This window comes from Lithobates pipiens, unplaced genomic scaffold (assembly GCF_037356315.1).
Source record: "Lithobates pipiens isolate NorthernLeopardFrog02 unplaced genomic scaffold, aLitPip1_a1.2 Scaffold_16, whole genome shotgun sequence".
In the NCBI taxonomy this organism is placed as follows: Eukaryota; Metazoa; Chordata; class Amphibia; order Anura; family Ranidae; genus Lithobates; species Lithobates pipiens.
This window is the reverse complement of record NW_027507748.1, coordinates 437,062,920-437,080,046: the sequence shown is the minus strand read 5'-3', so window position 1 is coordinate 437,080,046 and position 17,127 is coordinate 437,062,920. Positions and strand designations below refer to the sequence as shown.

Below are 17,127 nucleotides of genomic sequence, written 5' to 3'. Positions count from 1 at the left end.
GGATTAAAGTGGGGTTCCACCCTAAAGTGGAACTTCCGCTGATCGAAACCCTCCCCCCCTCCGGTGTCACAATTGGTACCTTTCAGGGGGGAGGGGGGGTGGAGATACCTGTCAAAGACAGGTATTTACACCCACTTCCGGGCATAGACTCCCATGGGAGTCTACGCCATTTCCTGTCCTGCCGCGCTGTCTGCTGGGACACACACGGGTCTCAGAGACAGCGCGGACAATTCCTATTGCGCTGCGCGACTCGCGCATGTGCAGTAGGGAACCGGGAAGTGAAGCCGATTCGCTTCACTTCCTGATTCCCTCACCTAGAATGGTGGCGGCAGCAGCCGAGAGCTGAGCGATCGATCGGCCTCGGCTGCCGGCATCGCTGGACCCCGGGACAGGTGAGTGTCCATTTATTAAAAGTCAGCAGCTGTAGTATTTATAGCTGCTGGCTTTTAATATTTTTTTTGTAGGTGGAATCCCTCTTTAAGGAAGTTTGGCACAAGGTATTAGAAGGAATATTATAATTTGAATGGAAGAAGAATGTGCACATTTGAACTGCGTATATTTAGTTTTAACGCATAAAGGAATCATGTAGTTGAATTATTTATTTTTATTTATTTGAACTGTTTATGCACATACGGTGAAGTTTGATTTGCTAATCTCAATTATGAATATATCTAGCTTGGTTTTTGTTTTGTTTTTGTTATTTTTATTTTTTTGCATTTATTTATTTACAACACATGATAAAAAAAAATGAAAATAATAAAATTTTTAGATTTTGTTGTAAGAAAATATAGTAACAACAAAAAAACGCAGAAACATAATAGGCGAGGCGAGAAGAGTAAGAAGTAGCTAATTAGTACTGATTTGGACTTTCTTTTTCCATTTTGAATAGAGTAAGGCCAGCTTATAACCCCTTTGTGTCCCATTTGGGAGATGTTCCTTCACTTTCTATCACATAGCAAAAAAAAGGATGTCAGAGGAATGTGTTGACAGGCACTTCCATCTTCACCCGGTTTTCCTTCTGGGTTCACGTCCTTTGGCCATCTAATTGGCCGTGCCGTGATGACGTCACACCCTGACATGCACGTGGGAGTCACGGACCGCAGCACGGAGCTCTGAAGGGACGGCATGGGTATTGCTTTTAATTATTTGTACTTATTTTATGCCCCTATATTTATAATTAAGCTCACAGCTGCAGCAGCAGTTGTAAGCTTGCTTTAACCCATTGTCTATCATGCCATTTATAAATGTACCTTGGTAGACAAGTGGTTAATAAAGTTTAAAGTTTTATTGGAAACTGTTTCTGAAGTTGAACTTTTCTGTACAGTTTCATATGTGCATATCCTCAAATATGTGTAGAATTAGGTCACACTCAATTTGACACTACAACTAAATATATTTTTTCCTTTTACATGTTATTTGTTTTTTCTAAATGTATTCTTTATATTGTCATACTAATTATTTTATTATTATTATGTTATAACAGATTTTTATAGCCACCACTGTGCTAGATATAAATGAAAATAAAGCACTTAACTTGCTTTCAGGCACCTTTTGGGGGGGGGGGCAGCGGGTACCTGGTTTTGACAGGTACTTCTGGCTGAGTTTGCTGTAGCCCCCCCTCCTCTTTTCCCCGCATGGCTTCCCTTAGAAGAGATGGCGGTGGCAGCACCGATAGCCAATTGAAAAATCAGTTTGGGTGAAGACATCATTGGATACATGGACAAGTAAGTGTCCTAATATTAAATGTCAGCAGCTACAGTATTTGCAGCTGCAGACTTTTAGTTTTTTCCTGCAGGAGCCTGAAGCTCATCTTTAAAGTGAAGTGGCACACCTAGTTGGATGTAAAAACAAAACCATGGTAAATAATATTTTGCTGCTAGTTTTTTTCTTTTTAATACAGCAAGCCCCCCTCTCCTACAGAAAACCCACCATCATCATCTTTTTCTCCTTAAGCCGCGTACACACGGGCGGACTGTCTGTCCAACTAAGTCCGCTGAAACACATTTCAGCGGACAGTCCGCTCGTGTGTGGGCTTCAGCTGACTTTTTCAGCGGACAGTCTGGCGGACTAAGTCTTTCGGAATTTCCGTAATACAGTCCGTCCAACTTTGGTTTCAGCGGACAGTCCGCTCGTGAGTAGGCAAGTTGGACGGACTAAGTATGGCGCATGCTCAGAAAGGATTTACACGGCGAAAGGTTGCATTGCAGTGTATTGGACGTCGTATTTCTAGTCCCGTCGTACGTGCTGTACACGTCATCGCGCAAGCTTTCAGCGGACTGTTTGTTCATCGTGTGTGGTCGAGTCCGTTCATTCGAAAGTAGGACGGACTGTCTGTCGGATTGTCTGACGGACTTAGTTGGCCAGACAGTCCGCCCGTGTGTACGCGGCTTCAGTCATGACATCCATTTAGTGCAGTAAAGAAGTCATTGAAAAGTACAGCATGTGCCGCTGGTGTAGGCAGCATAAAAGTGTATGTGTTACTTAGGTGTGCATGGGCAAAGACTGCTGACCAATAAGCACAGAACACACAATAAGCACACAACTACAAACAATTATTTTTGCAAACAGCATTCTCACTACTACAGAATGACATAAAACAGAAAACAAGATATATATAAAAATGTAAATTGGTCCAAAAAGTGTATAGAGCAATAATGCTGCAATATAACAGCACTCTTCAAAGGCCTTATGGACCCTTAAAGAGTATTTCATAAAAGAAAAATAGGTACATGTTTTTAAAAACTATACACACAGAAAAAGCCACAGATCTCTAGACGTTTTTTAACAACTTGAAAGATTCGTAAAAGCTAGAGATAAACATCGTCTGTCAACTAAGTCATTTTGAATCTTTGCCCTAATTCAGAGACTTATACAGCAAAATGTATTTTAATCTGATAAAATGGAGGCTGTTCTGTATATATCATTAATGTGCAATTATTACATCTCCTCAAGGATGATATTTCATTCTTCTGTTGATTTCCTGTGATGGTGGCTGCATTCATTTTCTTTTTTTTTCATGCCAAGTATATTTTCTACAGATACCGTGATATACCTGTTGATCTTGCCAGAAATTGTGCCTCTTTAGGGTCCTGTGTTAGAATTCTGTTCATACAGTTATAGTTGCAGCAACCAGTCTCAAATATTGTACTGTGATTAATATTTCTGCCACTAGGTGGCAGTATATATTTATTTAAATTTATTGTATGTAGAGTAACTACATTCTTCTTGGTATGTTACTATTCATGTCTGTGTGTTTCTGTCATTTCCAATAAAGCAAGAGGGGCTCTCGCCATGTGTCCAGCAACATCTGAGTAGTAAGAAACATATCTGCAACAGCCTTCCAACAGGTTACGGGAGCATCTAGAGACAAAAGACTAAACACTGCAGATACTACAGGTACAGCAGAATTAAATTCAATGAATTACGAATGATCAAAATCATAGTTTCAAACTGGTGTCAAAAGCAAGCTGCATTTGAATAGCTACACAATTCATTGCCCAGTTGACACAGATCCTTAAAATGTAACTTTTTTTTGGTTTGATGGGTCATTCATCTTTACACAGGCTAGCAGTAAGCATGAGGGAAATTGGCCAGGTTAGTCAGAAAATCATCAGTCATCAATTATGGCCAAATGCATCAGTGTTTGCGGCGAAGGTGAAAGTATTGCGTTTGAAGGTGCTTAAGTGAAGGCGCTGTTCACTCCATCCTGATATTTACTGATCATAAAAATCTTGAATATCTCAGAACTGACAAGCAATTAAGACCACAACAGGCCCGGTGGGCGTTGTTCTTTTCAAGTTTCAATTTTCATCTTACCTATCGTCCAGGGTCCAAAAACTGAAAAGTGGATGTTCTTTCACATATGTTCCCAGAAACTCCCGAAATAGCTGCTTCAAGCACCAGCTTGTCACCACATAACCTTTTACTAATTCAACCTGATCTAGGTACATCAATCAAGCAAGCTTCTGCTTTATGTCCTGAATCCGAAAACCCTCTCGTTGAGGAAACATGAAGGACTTTTATGGCATGAGGACAAGATCTTTATCCCTCAGGAAGTAAGAACTCAAGTCCTCAAGCCCTGTCATGATTGTCAGCTTACCGGTCACTTTGGAGTTTGAAAAGCATATGAACTCATTCAAAGATCTTTCTGGTGGCCCAATCTATGACAAGATTGTTAGGACTACGTAAACTTTTGTGTAACGTGTCTTCGCAACAAAGGTATTAATAACACAGCCTGGGGCCTGCTGAGACCTCTTCCCATACCAGAACGACCCTGGAGAATGCTGTCAATGGATTTTATTGTGGACTTACCTCCCTTAGAGGGATTCACCACCAACCTGGTGGTTGTTGACAGATTGTCCAAGATGGCCCACTTTTTAACCAGGATAAGTACTTCCTCAGCCCCAGATATGGCACACCTGTTTATAAGAGATTGTGCAGTTGCATGGATTGACCAGCAGTATTGTCTCCGACAGAGGGGTGCAGTTTACTTCCAGATTCTGGAAAGCTCTGTACAAAGCCCTGAAAATGTAAGTTTGTCTGTCCTCTGCATACCATCCACAAAATAATGAACAGACAGAAAGAACTAATCAAACTTTGAAGCAGTACCTGAGATGTTTCTCTTCTTTTACCCAGGACAATTGGGCATCCCTCCTCCCATGTGCCGAATTATCTTATAATAACTCAGTCCACTAATCAATCACCATTTTGGGCAAACTACGGCTTACAACCCATCCTTTCTGCCAGATGTTATCCCAGAAGCCTCAGTACCCGTAGTCCTGGATAGGCTTAACTTTGTACAAACCAACTACCAAACAAGCCATGCAGAAAGCCCAGGAGGATTGCAAAAAACACTTTGACAAAAAGAGAAGAGATAATCCAATACTGAAGGTTGGGGACAAAGTTTAGCTTGCCACAGCAAACCTCAGATTCACGTGTCCCTCTCAGAAATCGGGTCCAAGGTTTATTGGACCTTTTAAGAGTAAGAGAGAAATCAACCCTGTAGAATTTGAACTGGACCTATCAAACTCATTGAAAATTCATCCAGTCTTCCATGTCTCCTTACTCAAACCAGCAGTGTTCAGCTCGTTTTTTGAAAGAGAGGAGCCACCTCCACCACCAATTACTGTAGGTGAGGACATGGAGTTGGAGGTAAAGGCCAAAAAGGCCATTGTGGGTGCTCGAAGGAGGGGTAGACAGTTGCAATATCTCATTAAATGGAAAGAATATCCACCTGAAGAAAACTCATGGGAACCAGCAAATAATGTGCATGCTTTTCAGGAGTTCTTCAACAGATTCCCAGAAAAACGGTATGTCTGGGCATCCTGAGGCACCCCTCGGGGGGGGGGGGGGGGCTGCACTGTCAAGGAAGAAACCGGAGAAGAACTGGCAGATATGCCAAGTTCCAATATGGGCGTGCTAATTCGCTCATGTACATTAGCAACCGGCATGCAACGGCGAATGCACATTCGTGGCGGCGAATGTGTGTACGCAAAATGTGCTAATTACCAGTGTTTGCTGGGCTATACAAGGATTCCAGTTGCTCTCATAAATCGCTGGATTATCATAAGCTCTGTATCCTGTGTCGTTTGCTCCTTTTTGATTATCTGTTACCGACCTGGCTTACCGTGACCTACTCTGGCTTCTCTCCTGGCTCTGAACCCGGCTTTCATGGACCTACTCTTGCCTGTTCCAGAATGACTTCCTGTGTTTGATCCCGGCTTGATCACAATTACACTTCCTGCCTCTGCTTTTGACTGCCTTCCTGTTTGACCCCCGGCCATGCTTCTGACATTGTCTCTGCTTTTCTATCTGTCAAGATCCGCCAGTACCGCCAGAAAATCATTGGCTGTAAACCACCTTCTCTGCTCTTGGGTGTCTGCTTCTTGAACCATCAGACATCTTTACCAGCAGGCAACCGGTGCATCTCTAGGCATAGTATACTCTGTCTCCAACTCCAGGGATACTCTGCACTCAGCCGTAAGGGAAGCCCTCTCTTCACCTCAGCCTCCAGGCTGGTACCTTACAGCTCTGCCCCCCCCCCCCTCATTGGCTCACTGGGTGGGATAGACAGAAGCTGGAGCCATTGCTGTCTCAGCCAATGAGAAGAGAAAGTCCCCAGAAAGCAGAGGCTCTTGTGTAAATCACTGTATAGCGATGGGGCTCAGGTAAGTGCTAGTGGGGCTACATTTTTTTACCTTTATACATAGAATGCATGAAGGTAAAGAACCTTGAGCCTTTAGAACCCCTTTAACATCGAAGTGGACTGTGTTTTTCTATATATATTTATAGCAACATATGAGGTAGGTGAACCATTCTCCTTTGGACCTCATTTGTGTATGGGACTATATGGAATTTTTATACCATATTGGAATTCATGAACTTTAATATTAATTTCATGCATTAGTATCACTTAATTGGGATGTCTTTACATGGTTTTCCCCAAGATGGCTATAGTAATATATGCAGTATATCATTATATTATATATATTTAATTATTGATTTTTTTGTTCAATTAAAGAGACACATTTTGATGTTTTAGTTTTAATAGGAGTATTCAAGACATGTTCACAAATAATCATGACCAGATCTGCCCAGAAGATAACGGATACTTGTGGTATATGCTATGATCTACAGCCCACAACCTCGTCTTGACAAATACATTAATAGCAATTGGTCATATAAGCACCATATAAGAAACAGCCATGGGCTCTTCTTCTTCTTCCATCTGGTAAAAAAGCAGTTTATTTTCAGATATCTCCGCATTGCTACTGATTATGTGCATCACTAGTAAAAATAAACTCCAGTATTTCTCCAGAAATTTAAAATTGCATGCTACAGACCAGCAGCATCATGACAATAAAGTGAGCTAGACGCAGTCACTATATCTAAATTCACATAAACATCACTGGGTGAGATGAAACTATGGCACATGTTATATGGGGTAAATATGTATACCATAATCCAATGTAAAAATGACTTGTGCCATGTTGATTCCATGTTCATCAACTGTAAATCCAGGATATTCTAAGATCTGAAATCAGAGATGAGGTTAAATACACATACATTATTTACACATTTAATTGAAAGTTGTTTTTTGATAACTCAATCAGTTAGGTCTTATTCACATGGGCGAACTTAAGTGTACACCCATGTGGGGGCATTGTTTTGTTATATTTCCACAGTCCTATTCATGTCAATTGGGATGTAGCAGCTGCCTGGATACAGCCACTGCTCCCAATTTGACATCCATGTGGATACATGTGCATGTTCCCAAATACACACTGCCTGCATTCAGGGACTGGTAGTCACACCAATGTCAAGTTGTGAGCAGCAGCTGTGTCCGTGCAACCTCATCCTAGTTGTCTTGAATGGGACTGCCATCTTGTGCAGACATAACACGGCTCTCACACGTGTACGCTTAAGCTGTGTGTATGAGGCCCAAGTAAAAGTTATACCACAACTAGTGTTAAACCAGTTAAAAAAAAGTGTTGCTATATGTATATATTTATTTTTTAAAAGGTTTATGTATCTATTAGGGATCGACCAATATCGTTTTTTCAAAGCCGTCAGGATACCAATATTTCGGCCTCCTCTCAGGCCGATAGCCAATATTATGTGCTGATATTCTGTACATTTAAACATTTTATTTTTATACTTTATTTTTATCACTGTTATTGCTGTCACAAGGAATGTAAACATCCCTTGTGACAGTAATAGGCAGGGACAGGTACTCTTTATGGAGGGATCGGGGATCTATAAGACCCCAAACCCCTCCTCTGCACTTGAAAGTATTCAAAACATCAAGCATGGCATTTTTTGAATACTTTCTTTTTTTTTTAAACTAGTGCCTTTAAGATGCCAGTAATCCCGGAAGTGATGTCATGACATCGCTTCCGCGTTACTAGATCTGAGACCCGAAGGAAGCATCAGCTTTGTTAGGGTCTTCGGCCAGCCAGCAGAAGTTCCGGCTGGTTGCTCAGGCCTCCAGGTAGGACAAGAGAGCCCGGCCGGAAGGCGGGGGGGGGAATTTCCCCTCCTGCTGCTTATAATAATAGCCAAGCGGCTGCTGAGCCGCATCGGTTCTTATTACAATGAAGCCGACCGTCCGCTCTAAAGAACGGTACCAGGGTGATGCCTGCAGCTGGAGGCATCACCCTGGTAAAACCCCTTAAAGCAATATCGGTAATATCTGTCTAGTTTTCGACCAATTCAGGTTTTTCGGAAAATGCTGATATTAGATATGTGCATTTGTTTTCATCCGAATGCATTTTTGTCCTAATTTCAGGTATTTTTGTTATCGTTTTAACAAAGATAACGAACATGCAGAATCCGAAACCCGAAAGATCCGACATAAACAAATGCTTTATTTTCATTTTCATTGTGACAGCAGTTCGATATAGATAGGAGATTCGACATGACTCTGACAATAGCAATCTGTGTCCATCGAACCTGTGGTTGAATGTGCCTAACTCTATTAGTCCAAGATTATGCGACATAGAGAGAAAAGATTTGACATAAAGATTCAACAAAGCAGTCGCCGCCAGTGGACATTTATGGTCAAATGCTCCGCCCATAGGCTATACAAGAATTCTAATGTTGGTTGACTAGTAATAGTAATTAATAAATATAATTATTACTGTCAAACAACATTAGAATTCTACTATAGCTTGTAGGCGGAACATTCGACCGGAAATATACGATTGCGGCATCGTACAGTTTAGCTGCTCCGTCAAATCTTCTTAGAACATTCGACAGACACCATAAGCCTTCAATGACAGATTCAACCTTAATTATTTCAGATTTTCGGACGAATGCATTTTTTAACTAAATAAAATAAATAAAAACTAATTTCGGGAGTAACTAAATAAATTTATTTTTCGGACGAAAACGAAATTACGAAACAAAATATTTTAGTTTGCACATGTCTAGCTGATATTGGCCTGCAATAATCGGCCTTACCAATAATCGGTCGATCCCTAGTATGTATGTATCCCCTATTAGGTATATATTTACCTTTTGACTCCTTTCACCTTAACCTGTTGTTATAAGGGTAGAAACGGAGGCAAAATCCCCATAACTAATGAACATGTGGTGAGGGAAAGCTTTGAATTGGAATACTTGTCTTGGTGACAGATATCAAAGGTGCAATTTCCCCACACTGTGGGGAGATTTCCTAAGGGCAGGGAGGGCAGGGAACAAGGAGAAATCTCTTATAACCAACAAAAAAAGGTTTTCTTTGAAGTTTCACTAAAATACACTAAACTAAACTAGGTACCATATAAAAATGTAGTGACTGAAACAGTCAATGCAGATATGGTCTGAAGCCCCTGTACACTATTCCTAAACATCAGGAGGCTTCTAATGATTGCAGTCCTTTTGTAGTGATCATCTGTCCTTTTCCTGCTGCTGAACTTCCAGTGTTGTGGGGGTTAACAGCTTCAGGTCTCCAGATTCAGCTGCACTAAAGATAATCCAACAGGGGAATGCCCCTTCCTGCCCTCTTATCCATTGAGAAAAAATCTTTCACTGATTACACTGCCTGTAACATGAATGGTTGAAATTTAAGTGCCCCCCCACTATTAAAAAGAGGTCCAGATACAACTTTATTCCATTAAAGGTGAGGGGTACAATTCAAGAAATAGCCAATGTGTTTCAGGGGTCTGCCAAACAAGCTTGTGCTTTCAAATCACACTGTGGGTCCAGTTCGCTACTGGTTTGTTAATTTTACTGCCAGCCAAGCCCTGATGAAGGGGGCATTTAGACCCCCAGAATGCATTGGACGTTTCTTGAATTGTACCCTGACCTTTAATGAAATAAAGTGGTATTGAGACCTCTTAACAGTGGTGTGGCGCTTAAATTTAAACCCTTCTCAGCCAAGAGGCAAAATGAGGTTGCCTAGGGTGACTGTGGAGACCCTCTGGAGTGTAGAAGCCACCTATTTACACCAGACCATTTACACCAACATTAACCACTTAGTGACCGGCATGTAGCAGTTTTACTGTGTGTGCAGGATCACGTATATATACACGATTCTGCACTTCTGGGTTGCAGACGCAATTTATTATTCACTCTATGTCCGCCGGCACCTGCCGTTCACTCAGGCAGAATGGCAGTCTGACCATGTAAACAAGACAAATTGCCATTCTGTCAGGTGGGAAGGCACAGATTCTGTGTTCCTGCAAAGCAGGGACATGGATCTATGCCTTACCTTACTAAAAGCACCTCCCCACAGTAAGTAAACACCAGCTTGGCACACATTTAACCCTTTGATCGACCCTGATGTTTAACCCATTCCCAGCCAGTGTTATTAGCACAGTGACAATACATTTTTAGCACTGATCACTGTATTAGTGTCACTGGGTCCCAAAAAAAGTCAAAACTGTCAGTGAGTATCCGATTTGTCTGCTGCAATATCACTATAAACCGATATAAGTCACTGATCGCTGCCATTACTAGTAAAATAAATAAAAATATCTCATAGTTTGTAGACTCTACAACTATTGAGCAAACCAATCAATATATGCTTTTTGGGATTTGTTTACCAAAAATATGTAGCAGAATACATATTGACCTAAATTTATAAAGAAATTATATTTTTTAAATTTTTTATGGGATATGTTTTATAGCAGAAATTAAAAAAATATTGTTTTTTTTTTTCAAAATTTTCTCTTTTTTTGTTTATAGCTCAAAAAATAAAAACCGGAGAGGTGATCAAATACCACCAAAAGAAATCTCTATTTGTGGTAAAATATTTGTATGTATTAGGGTACAGTGTCGCACGACCACACAGCTGTCAGGTAAAGTAACACTGTGCCCCATCACAAACAAAAATGGCCTGGTCAGGAAGCGGGGTAAATCTTCTGGAAGTCAAGTGGTTAATACTTTAAGATAAAAATACCAGTAAAATAAACCATGGTTCCAGCGCTATCTTTCTACTACCTTCAACTGTAACATGAATGGGGGAGAGTCTGATCAGTCACAGAATTCTCTCCCCTGTTCAAAGATCATGTGAATGAAAGAACTTTTCTTAATGGAAGAGAGGGCAGGAAGAGGTGTGACCCATCAAAACGTCTTTAGGATAGCTGAGCTCGGAAACTTGAAGCTGTTAACCCCAACAATGCTGCAAGTTCAGCACCAGGAAGAGTACAGGGCAGTGAAGATTTGTACAGAATCCAACAGCCTGCATATTGTGCGAAATACCTAATTACAGGTAAGTAACATAACTTAAGTTTTGCATTTTTTATTTTTATTTTAACTAAACTTCAGCTTTAATATGCCAATAAAACGATCTGATCTATCATATTGGTTACACGATTTGCATTATCTTGGACAAGAAATCAATAGCAGGGATGGAGTACATAAATTCAATTTCAGTCATTAAATAATATGCCAGGGAACAAGCATGACCTAACTTGTACACATTTCCTTGTTTTCTTTTTAAAGCGGAGTTCCACCCAAAAATTGAACTTCTGCTGATCCGGTTCCTCCCCCCCCCCCCCCGGTGTCACATTTGGCACCCTTTAGGGGGGATCAGATACCTGTCTAATACAGGTATTTTTTGCCACTTCTGGTGATAGATCGCCACAGAATCTGCAGCGATCTACACCATGTCCAGCCCCCCCCCCCCCCCCCGTCTCGTGCAGCATGATTTGCGCATGCGCAGTAGGGAACCAGGCTGTGAAGCCACAAGGCTTCACTTCCTGATTCGCTTAATGAAGATGCCGGCACCTGCACCTGGGAGCCGAGAGACTGGTTGGCTTCAGGTGTGGACATTGTGGGCTCCCTGGACAGGTAAGTGTCCTTATTTTAAAAGTCAGCAGCTGCAGTATTTGTAGCTGCTGACTTTTTTTTTTTTTTTCGTGGAACTCCACTTTAAGTTTAGGACCACTTGCTGGTTTTCAGTTGGGGAAGTCTTTTTTAAATTTATTGAGCTATAATAAGAAGCTTCAACAGATTTGCACCCATTCAAGCTTTGTGAGTGTTCCTATTGTTTATTGCTGGGTTTATTCTTATTTAATGCAACTTAGTTGTTGTCTCTAAATTCCAATTTTCAAAGATCTTTTCTGCTATCCTACATTGATAATGAAGTGGAAGACTACAAACCTTGCTTATTTAACGTGCAGCATTTTTGACAGTTCGGTAATACATGCATGGACACACCGCCAGTAAGCACAAAACGATAAGGATGACAAGCATTATAATTGCCCAGGGTTCTGTAAAATATGATATTAACATTTATAAAGAAAAATAAGAAAAATGTTTGTACCACCCTTGAGAAATCTTGTTTTGAATTATAAAAATCTAACATTCTCGTATTTAAACATTGTATACACCACCATTTCACTCCTATTAAATACCTAACCCTAAAGATTAAGAAAGAAATTGCTGGCAAAATACTCCAAATCTGCTGCCTTACAAAATACATAAATAAATGTAAAATCACTGAAACCCTTTTTTATATTTTATATAAAGTTTACATTCTGTAAAAAAGATAATATAAACCTGCTATAGGTTTACTTGCAATATTTAAATTAAAACTAAAGGAAAAACTTTTGGATAGAGCAAAGGAGGGTTATAACCCCGGTCATAATTTTTTTGCCATCTGTGTCCCATTACAGAGATTTACCTTCACTTCCTGTCCCATAGCCAAACAGGAAGTGAGAGGAGATTTTGGCAAATTAAGGGAATTCTTTGGGGACCTCCAGGTAACCAGAACTAGTGTCCCCATTGGAAGGTTTCCCTTCTATTACTTTTCTGGGGACAATACAAAATGTGGGATTTTCTTTTACTTTCAATGAGAATGGTAAACAGGACAAATAGAGAGGGGGAATGGGGCACAGACAGTAATAAAAACTGACAGGTGTCCTAATCCCTCTGCACTCTATCCAAAACCAAAAAAAAAAGTTTTGTCTTTAGTTATACTTCTAGTTAACCACTTCTCTCCCGGCCTATAGCAGAATGATGGGCGGACAGTGGTTGCATTATCCTGACCAGGGCTGGTGCAAGGATTTTTGACACCCTAGGCAAAACCTCATTTTGCCGCGCCCCCTTGGCCCCACCCCTGACTCCACCCCCTTTCCCCTGCCCATATATACTCCACCTTTTTAATGAAGTGCCCATCAAATGCAGCCTCACCAGCACCCATCAAATGCAGCCTACCAGCGCCCATCAAATGCAGCCTCACCAGCACCAAGAAAAGGATGCCTACCAGCACCCATTAATGAATGTTTGCTTGCTTCCATTTATTCAGGGCGCATTGATTATCAGCTCAGCCCCCATCAGAGGTGCCCATCAAATCTGCCAATCACTGCCCATCAGCTAATAGTCAGTGCCCCCAAAAGTGCCAGTCAGTGCCCATCAAAGTGCCAATTAGTGCCCATTAAAGTGCAAATCAGTGCCCTTCACAGATGCCAATCAGTGCCCATCAGTAAAGGCTGTCAGTACCTCATCATCAGTGCTGCCTGTCAGTGCCCATCAGTGCCACCTGTCAGTTCCCAACAGTGCTGCATATCAGTGCCACCTATTGTGCCCATCAGTGCTGCATATTAGTGCCAACTCATCAGTACCCATCAGTACCCATCAGTGCCTCCTCATCAGTGCCCATCAGTTCAGACTCATCAGTGCCCATCAGTGAAGGAGAAAGCAACATTTCATAACAGAAACAAAGAAAAACTTTATTTTTTCCAAACATTTTTTTTTTTTCAGATTATTTTGCAAAAAAGAAAAAGTCCAGTGGTGATCAAATATCACCAAAAGAAAGGTCTATTTGTGGGAAGAACATGATAAAAAAAATTTGAGTACAGTGTTACATGACCGCGCAAATTGTCATTCAAAGTGTGACAGCACTGAAAGCTAAAAATTGTCCTGTGCAGGAAGGGGGGGGGGGGGGGGTCTATATTCAAGTGGTTAAGTAACCTTTAAAGCAAACAATATTCCATTTATCAGGGAGAACAACGTTTTTGTTTTATCTTAACCCACACTCAATTAAGACAGTTGGGCAGTCACAGAGTCTGATCAGAATATATTCAATGGTACACAAACCTGTTGTCAATGGGGTGAAATAGACAGTTGACATGTCATTTCCACTTGTAGTCTGCAATTCACAAGTGATGGGAACGTTGTAAAATTCGGCAGTAACTTTGTATATATGAAGGACTAAGTGCATGTAAGTGAAATTTCCTTTTTTGGTTACACTGTGGAGTGAAATATAAGAGAATTATAATAATAAATAGCACTTTAGATGGGTAATTTTACACTGCTTACATGGTTAATTCTAATGTATTTATATCTTGTTTTATTTATTTCCAAGATGCTTCTTTAGTATAGCAAAAATTATTAAAACTGCTAAAATATTATTGATATTAGTTTTAATATTTTTTCTATTAATATTAATACTATTATTTTTTATATATCACAGAAATCTAATGCCGCATACATATGACCGGACTTTCTAGCAGACTAGGTCCGACAGTCTTCCCGTCTGACTTTTCAGCCAAGTTCCGACAAACTTCAGAACGAACGGACTTGCCCACACACGGTCACTCCAAAAGTTTGCCGTTTAGAACGCAGTGACATACAGCATGTACGCCGGGACTAGAAAAAGGAAGTTCAAGACCCAGTACGCCACCCTTTGGGCTCCTTCTGCTGATCGCGTGTTTATCTTGCGTTAGTAGAAGTTTGGTTAGAGACGATTTGCGCTTTTCAGACTCCAGCTTATTCCAGTCGTTTTACTGCGATTCAGTTTGTGCTTGTGGGGTTTGTATCTGGTTTTCGGGGGTGTTGGTCAGTTCGTACCTATATATCAGGGCGTTCTTGTCCACTTGTTCCTGTTCTTCAGCTTGCTCTTCACAGGCCTTGCTGCTCTTCAGTGAGTTTGTTTAAGTTTGTTCTAAACAGCCAACCGTTTTGAAGCCATGGTGCGTGGACGTACTCGTTCTTGAGTGTGGGGTCTTGGTGTTGGGGTTAATAATTTGGCCCGAGCCTGGTCCATGAACAGGGCGAGGAGGAGTTCATGGTCCAAGAATTGGTTACTCAAGCGTGACTAATTCTCGCACATGCCTTTGCTTCGTGAGATCCAGGAGAATAATCCTGAGGATTTCAAGAATTATATCAGGATGACGGACCCTGTTTTTCACCATCTGTTGGCTTTGCTGACCCCTTATATCAGCAGGCAGGATACCTGCATTTAGCAAGCCATCATTCCGGAGCAGAGGCTAGTCGCCACGTTGCGGTACTTGGCTGGCTGGGAGAAGCTTGCAGGACCTCAAGTTCTCGACAGGCATCTCCCCCCAGGCTCTGGGGATCATTATCCCAGAGACCTGTTCTGCCATCATTCAGGTCCTGCAGAAGGACTATATTAAGGTAAGTTTTATCCTTTAACATTACATTATATGTATTTAATGTTTGCTAATGTATTGTATTTATTTTATCATTACCTAATTACCATGATTGGAATATGTTGTGAATGTCCCCTTTATCCTCATGCATGCTGGAAGCTTTTTTAAGACTCCTTTTTTGGCCTACATGCATATTTGCCTTCACTAACCTCCCCAGCATGCTATCCTGGGCCCATATACACCTATAGCCTAGTCCCTTTAACAATGTATATTGTCAGCTCCATTGTACTGCTTTCCTCGAAACACCCCCTAAAATGTGTCCAAATGTAATATGTGTCCTTAAATTAATTTCTAACCCTCCCCCACCCCCTAAAATGTGTCCAAATGTAATGTGTGCCCTTAAATAAATTTCTAACCCTCCCCCACCCCCTAAAATGTGTCCAAATTTAGTGTGTGTCCTTAAATTAATTTAGAAGCCTCCCTCACCCCCTCATAAAATTTTATCAATGGGCAATCAGAGGGGATGAGGAATCTGATAAGTGGGCCTATTTTTGTCTTTTTAAATACTCCTTCAAATAAATGTTATACTGATGTTGTGCAAGAATGTTTTTGTGTAATCTGCTTGCAATGTTATGTGCAAAAGTACTTATATTTTTTTTTTCTTTTTTGGCTCCGCAGTTTCCTTCAACGCCACAGAAATGGCAGATTGTGGCCTCCCATTTTGCCGACCGTTGAGACTTTCCCAACTGTGGAAGGGCGATAGATGGGAAGTATGTACACGATGTGCCACCACCCCATTCGGGGTCTTACTATTACAACTACAAGGGGTTTAATAGTGTAGTGTTAATGGCGGTGGTGTCGGCACAATATGAATTCATGTATGTGGATTTGGGGAAGAATGAGCGGATGTCGGATGGAGGAGTCTTCGCCCAGACAGAGTTCTACCAGCGTCTCCAGACTGATGGCCTGGGATTGCCACCTGATGCGGATAACGTGGAATGACTCCCCTTTGTCTTCATTGCAGATGAATTCTTCGGTCTGGGCGAGCACCTGATGAGGCCGTTCCCCCAAAGGACCCTCACCCCGGAGAGGAGGGTTTTTTAACGGCTGGCCAGAAAGAGAAGAGTTGTTGAGAATACCTTTGGGATAATGGCCAGCTGGTTTCGCCTGTTTCTGACAGCAATCAATATGGCGGACTACAAAATAAACCACATCATCCTGTGCTGTTGCATCCTACACAATTTTTTAAGGAAACATTCTCAAAATGATCTATCATCAGTTGGGCTTGAGGCTGGACTTATTCCTGAATCTTCCCTGACAGGCCTGGATACTGGCCGTACTGGCTTGGCACCCCAAACCGCCCATCAAGTTCGGGAGAGATATATCAATTATTTTATGGGTAGGGGGCCATTGCAATGCCAGAAAATGTTTAAAAATTATATTAATTAAAAAAAAAATCTAATAAAATCTAGAGTTTGATTTATTGCTTGCTTTTCTTTTTGGCTGTCTCCTAGTGCACTTGTAGTGGCAAGTGGATTTCCCTTTAGTAAATAAGCCCCATTGTCACTGTAAACACAAAATGACTTACAAAACTGGTATTGAGTATTGAAAGAAGAAGCCACACATTGTTGTCTTTTAAAATGTTTACTCTGTGCACATTCACGCATGTGCGTTTTTAAAATCTGGCTAAACATTATTTTTGCTTTCACAATATTTTTATTTTTTAATTTTTTTCTGCATTATATTATTATTATTATTATTATTTTTAGAAACAGGCAAAAAACATAAC

General features: G+C 41.0%; 1 protein-coding gene across 5 annotated transcripts in view; it reads right to left on the bottom strand.

The window, feature by feature from the left end:
- Positions 1 to 6,527: 6,527 nt before the first annotated feature.
- Positions 6,528 to 17,127, bottom strand: part of LOC143983219 (uncharacterized) — a 52,135-nt gene continuing 41,535 nt past the window's right edge. For 4 of the 5 annotated variants that reach the window (XM_077482662.1, XM_077482665.1, XM_077482661.1 and 1 more), the window contains 3 exons: positions 14,044 to 14,195; positions 12,106 to 12,215; positions 6,528 to 7,033 (listed from right to left, as the gene is read on the bottom strand). In XM_077482662.1, the coding sequence (XP_077338788.1) occupies positions 12,115 to 12,215; positions 14,044 to 14,195 (253 nt within the window). In that variant the 3' untranslated portion in view covers positions 6,528 to 7,033; positions 12,106 to 12,114. The remainder of the gene's footprint in view (positions 7,034 to 12,105; positions 12,216 to 14,043; positions 14,196 to 17,127) is intronic. The other variant, XM_077482667.1, reaches the window with a different exon arrangement.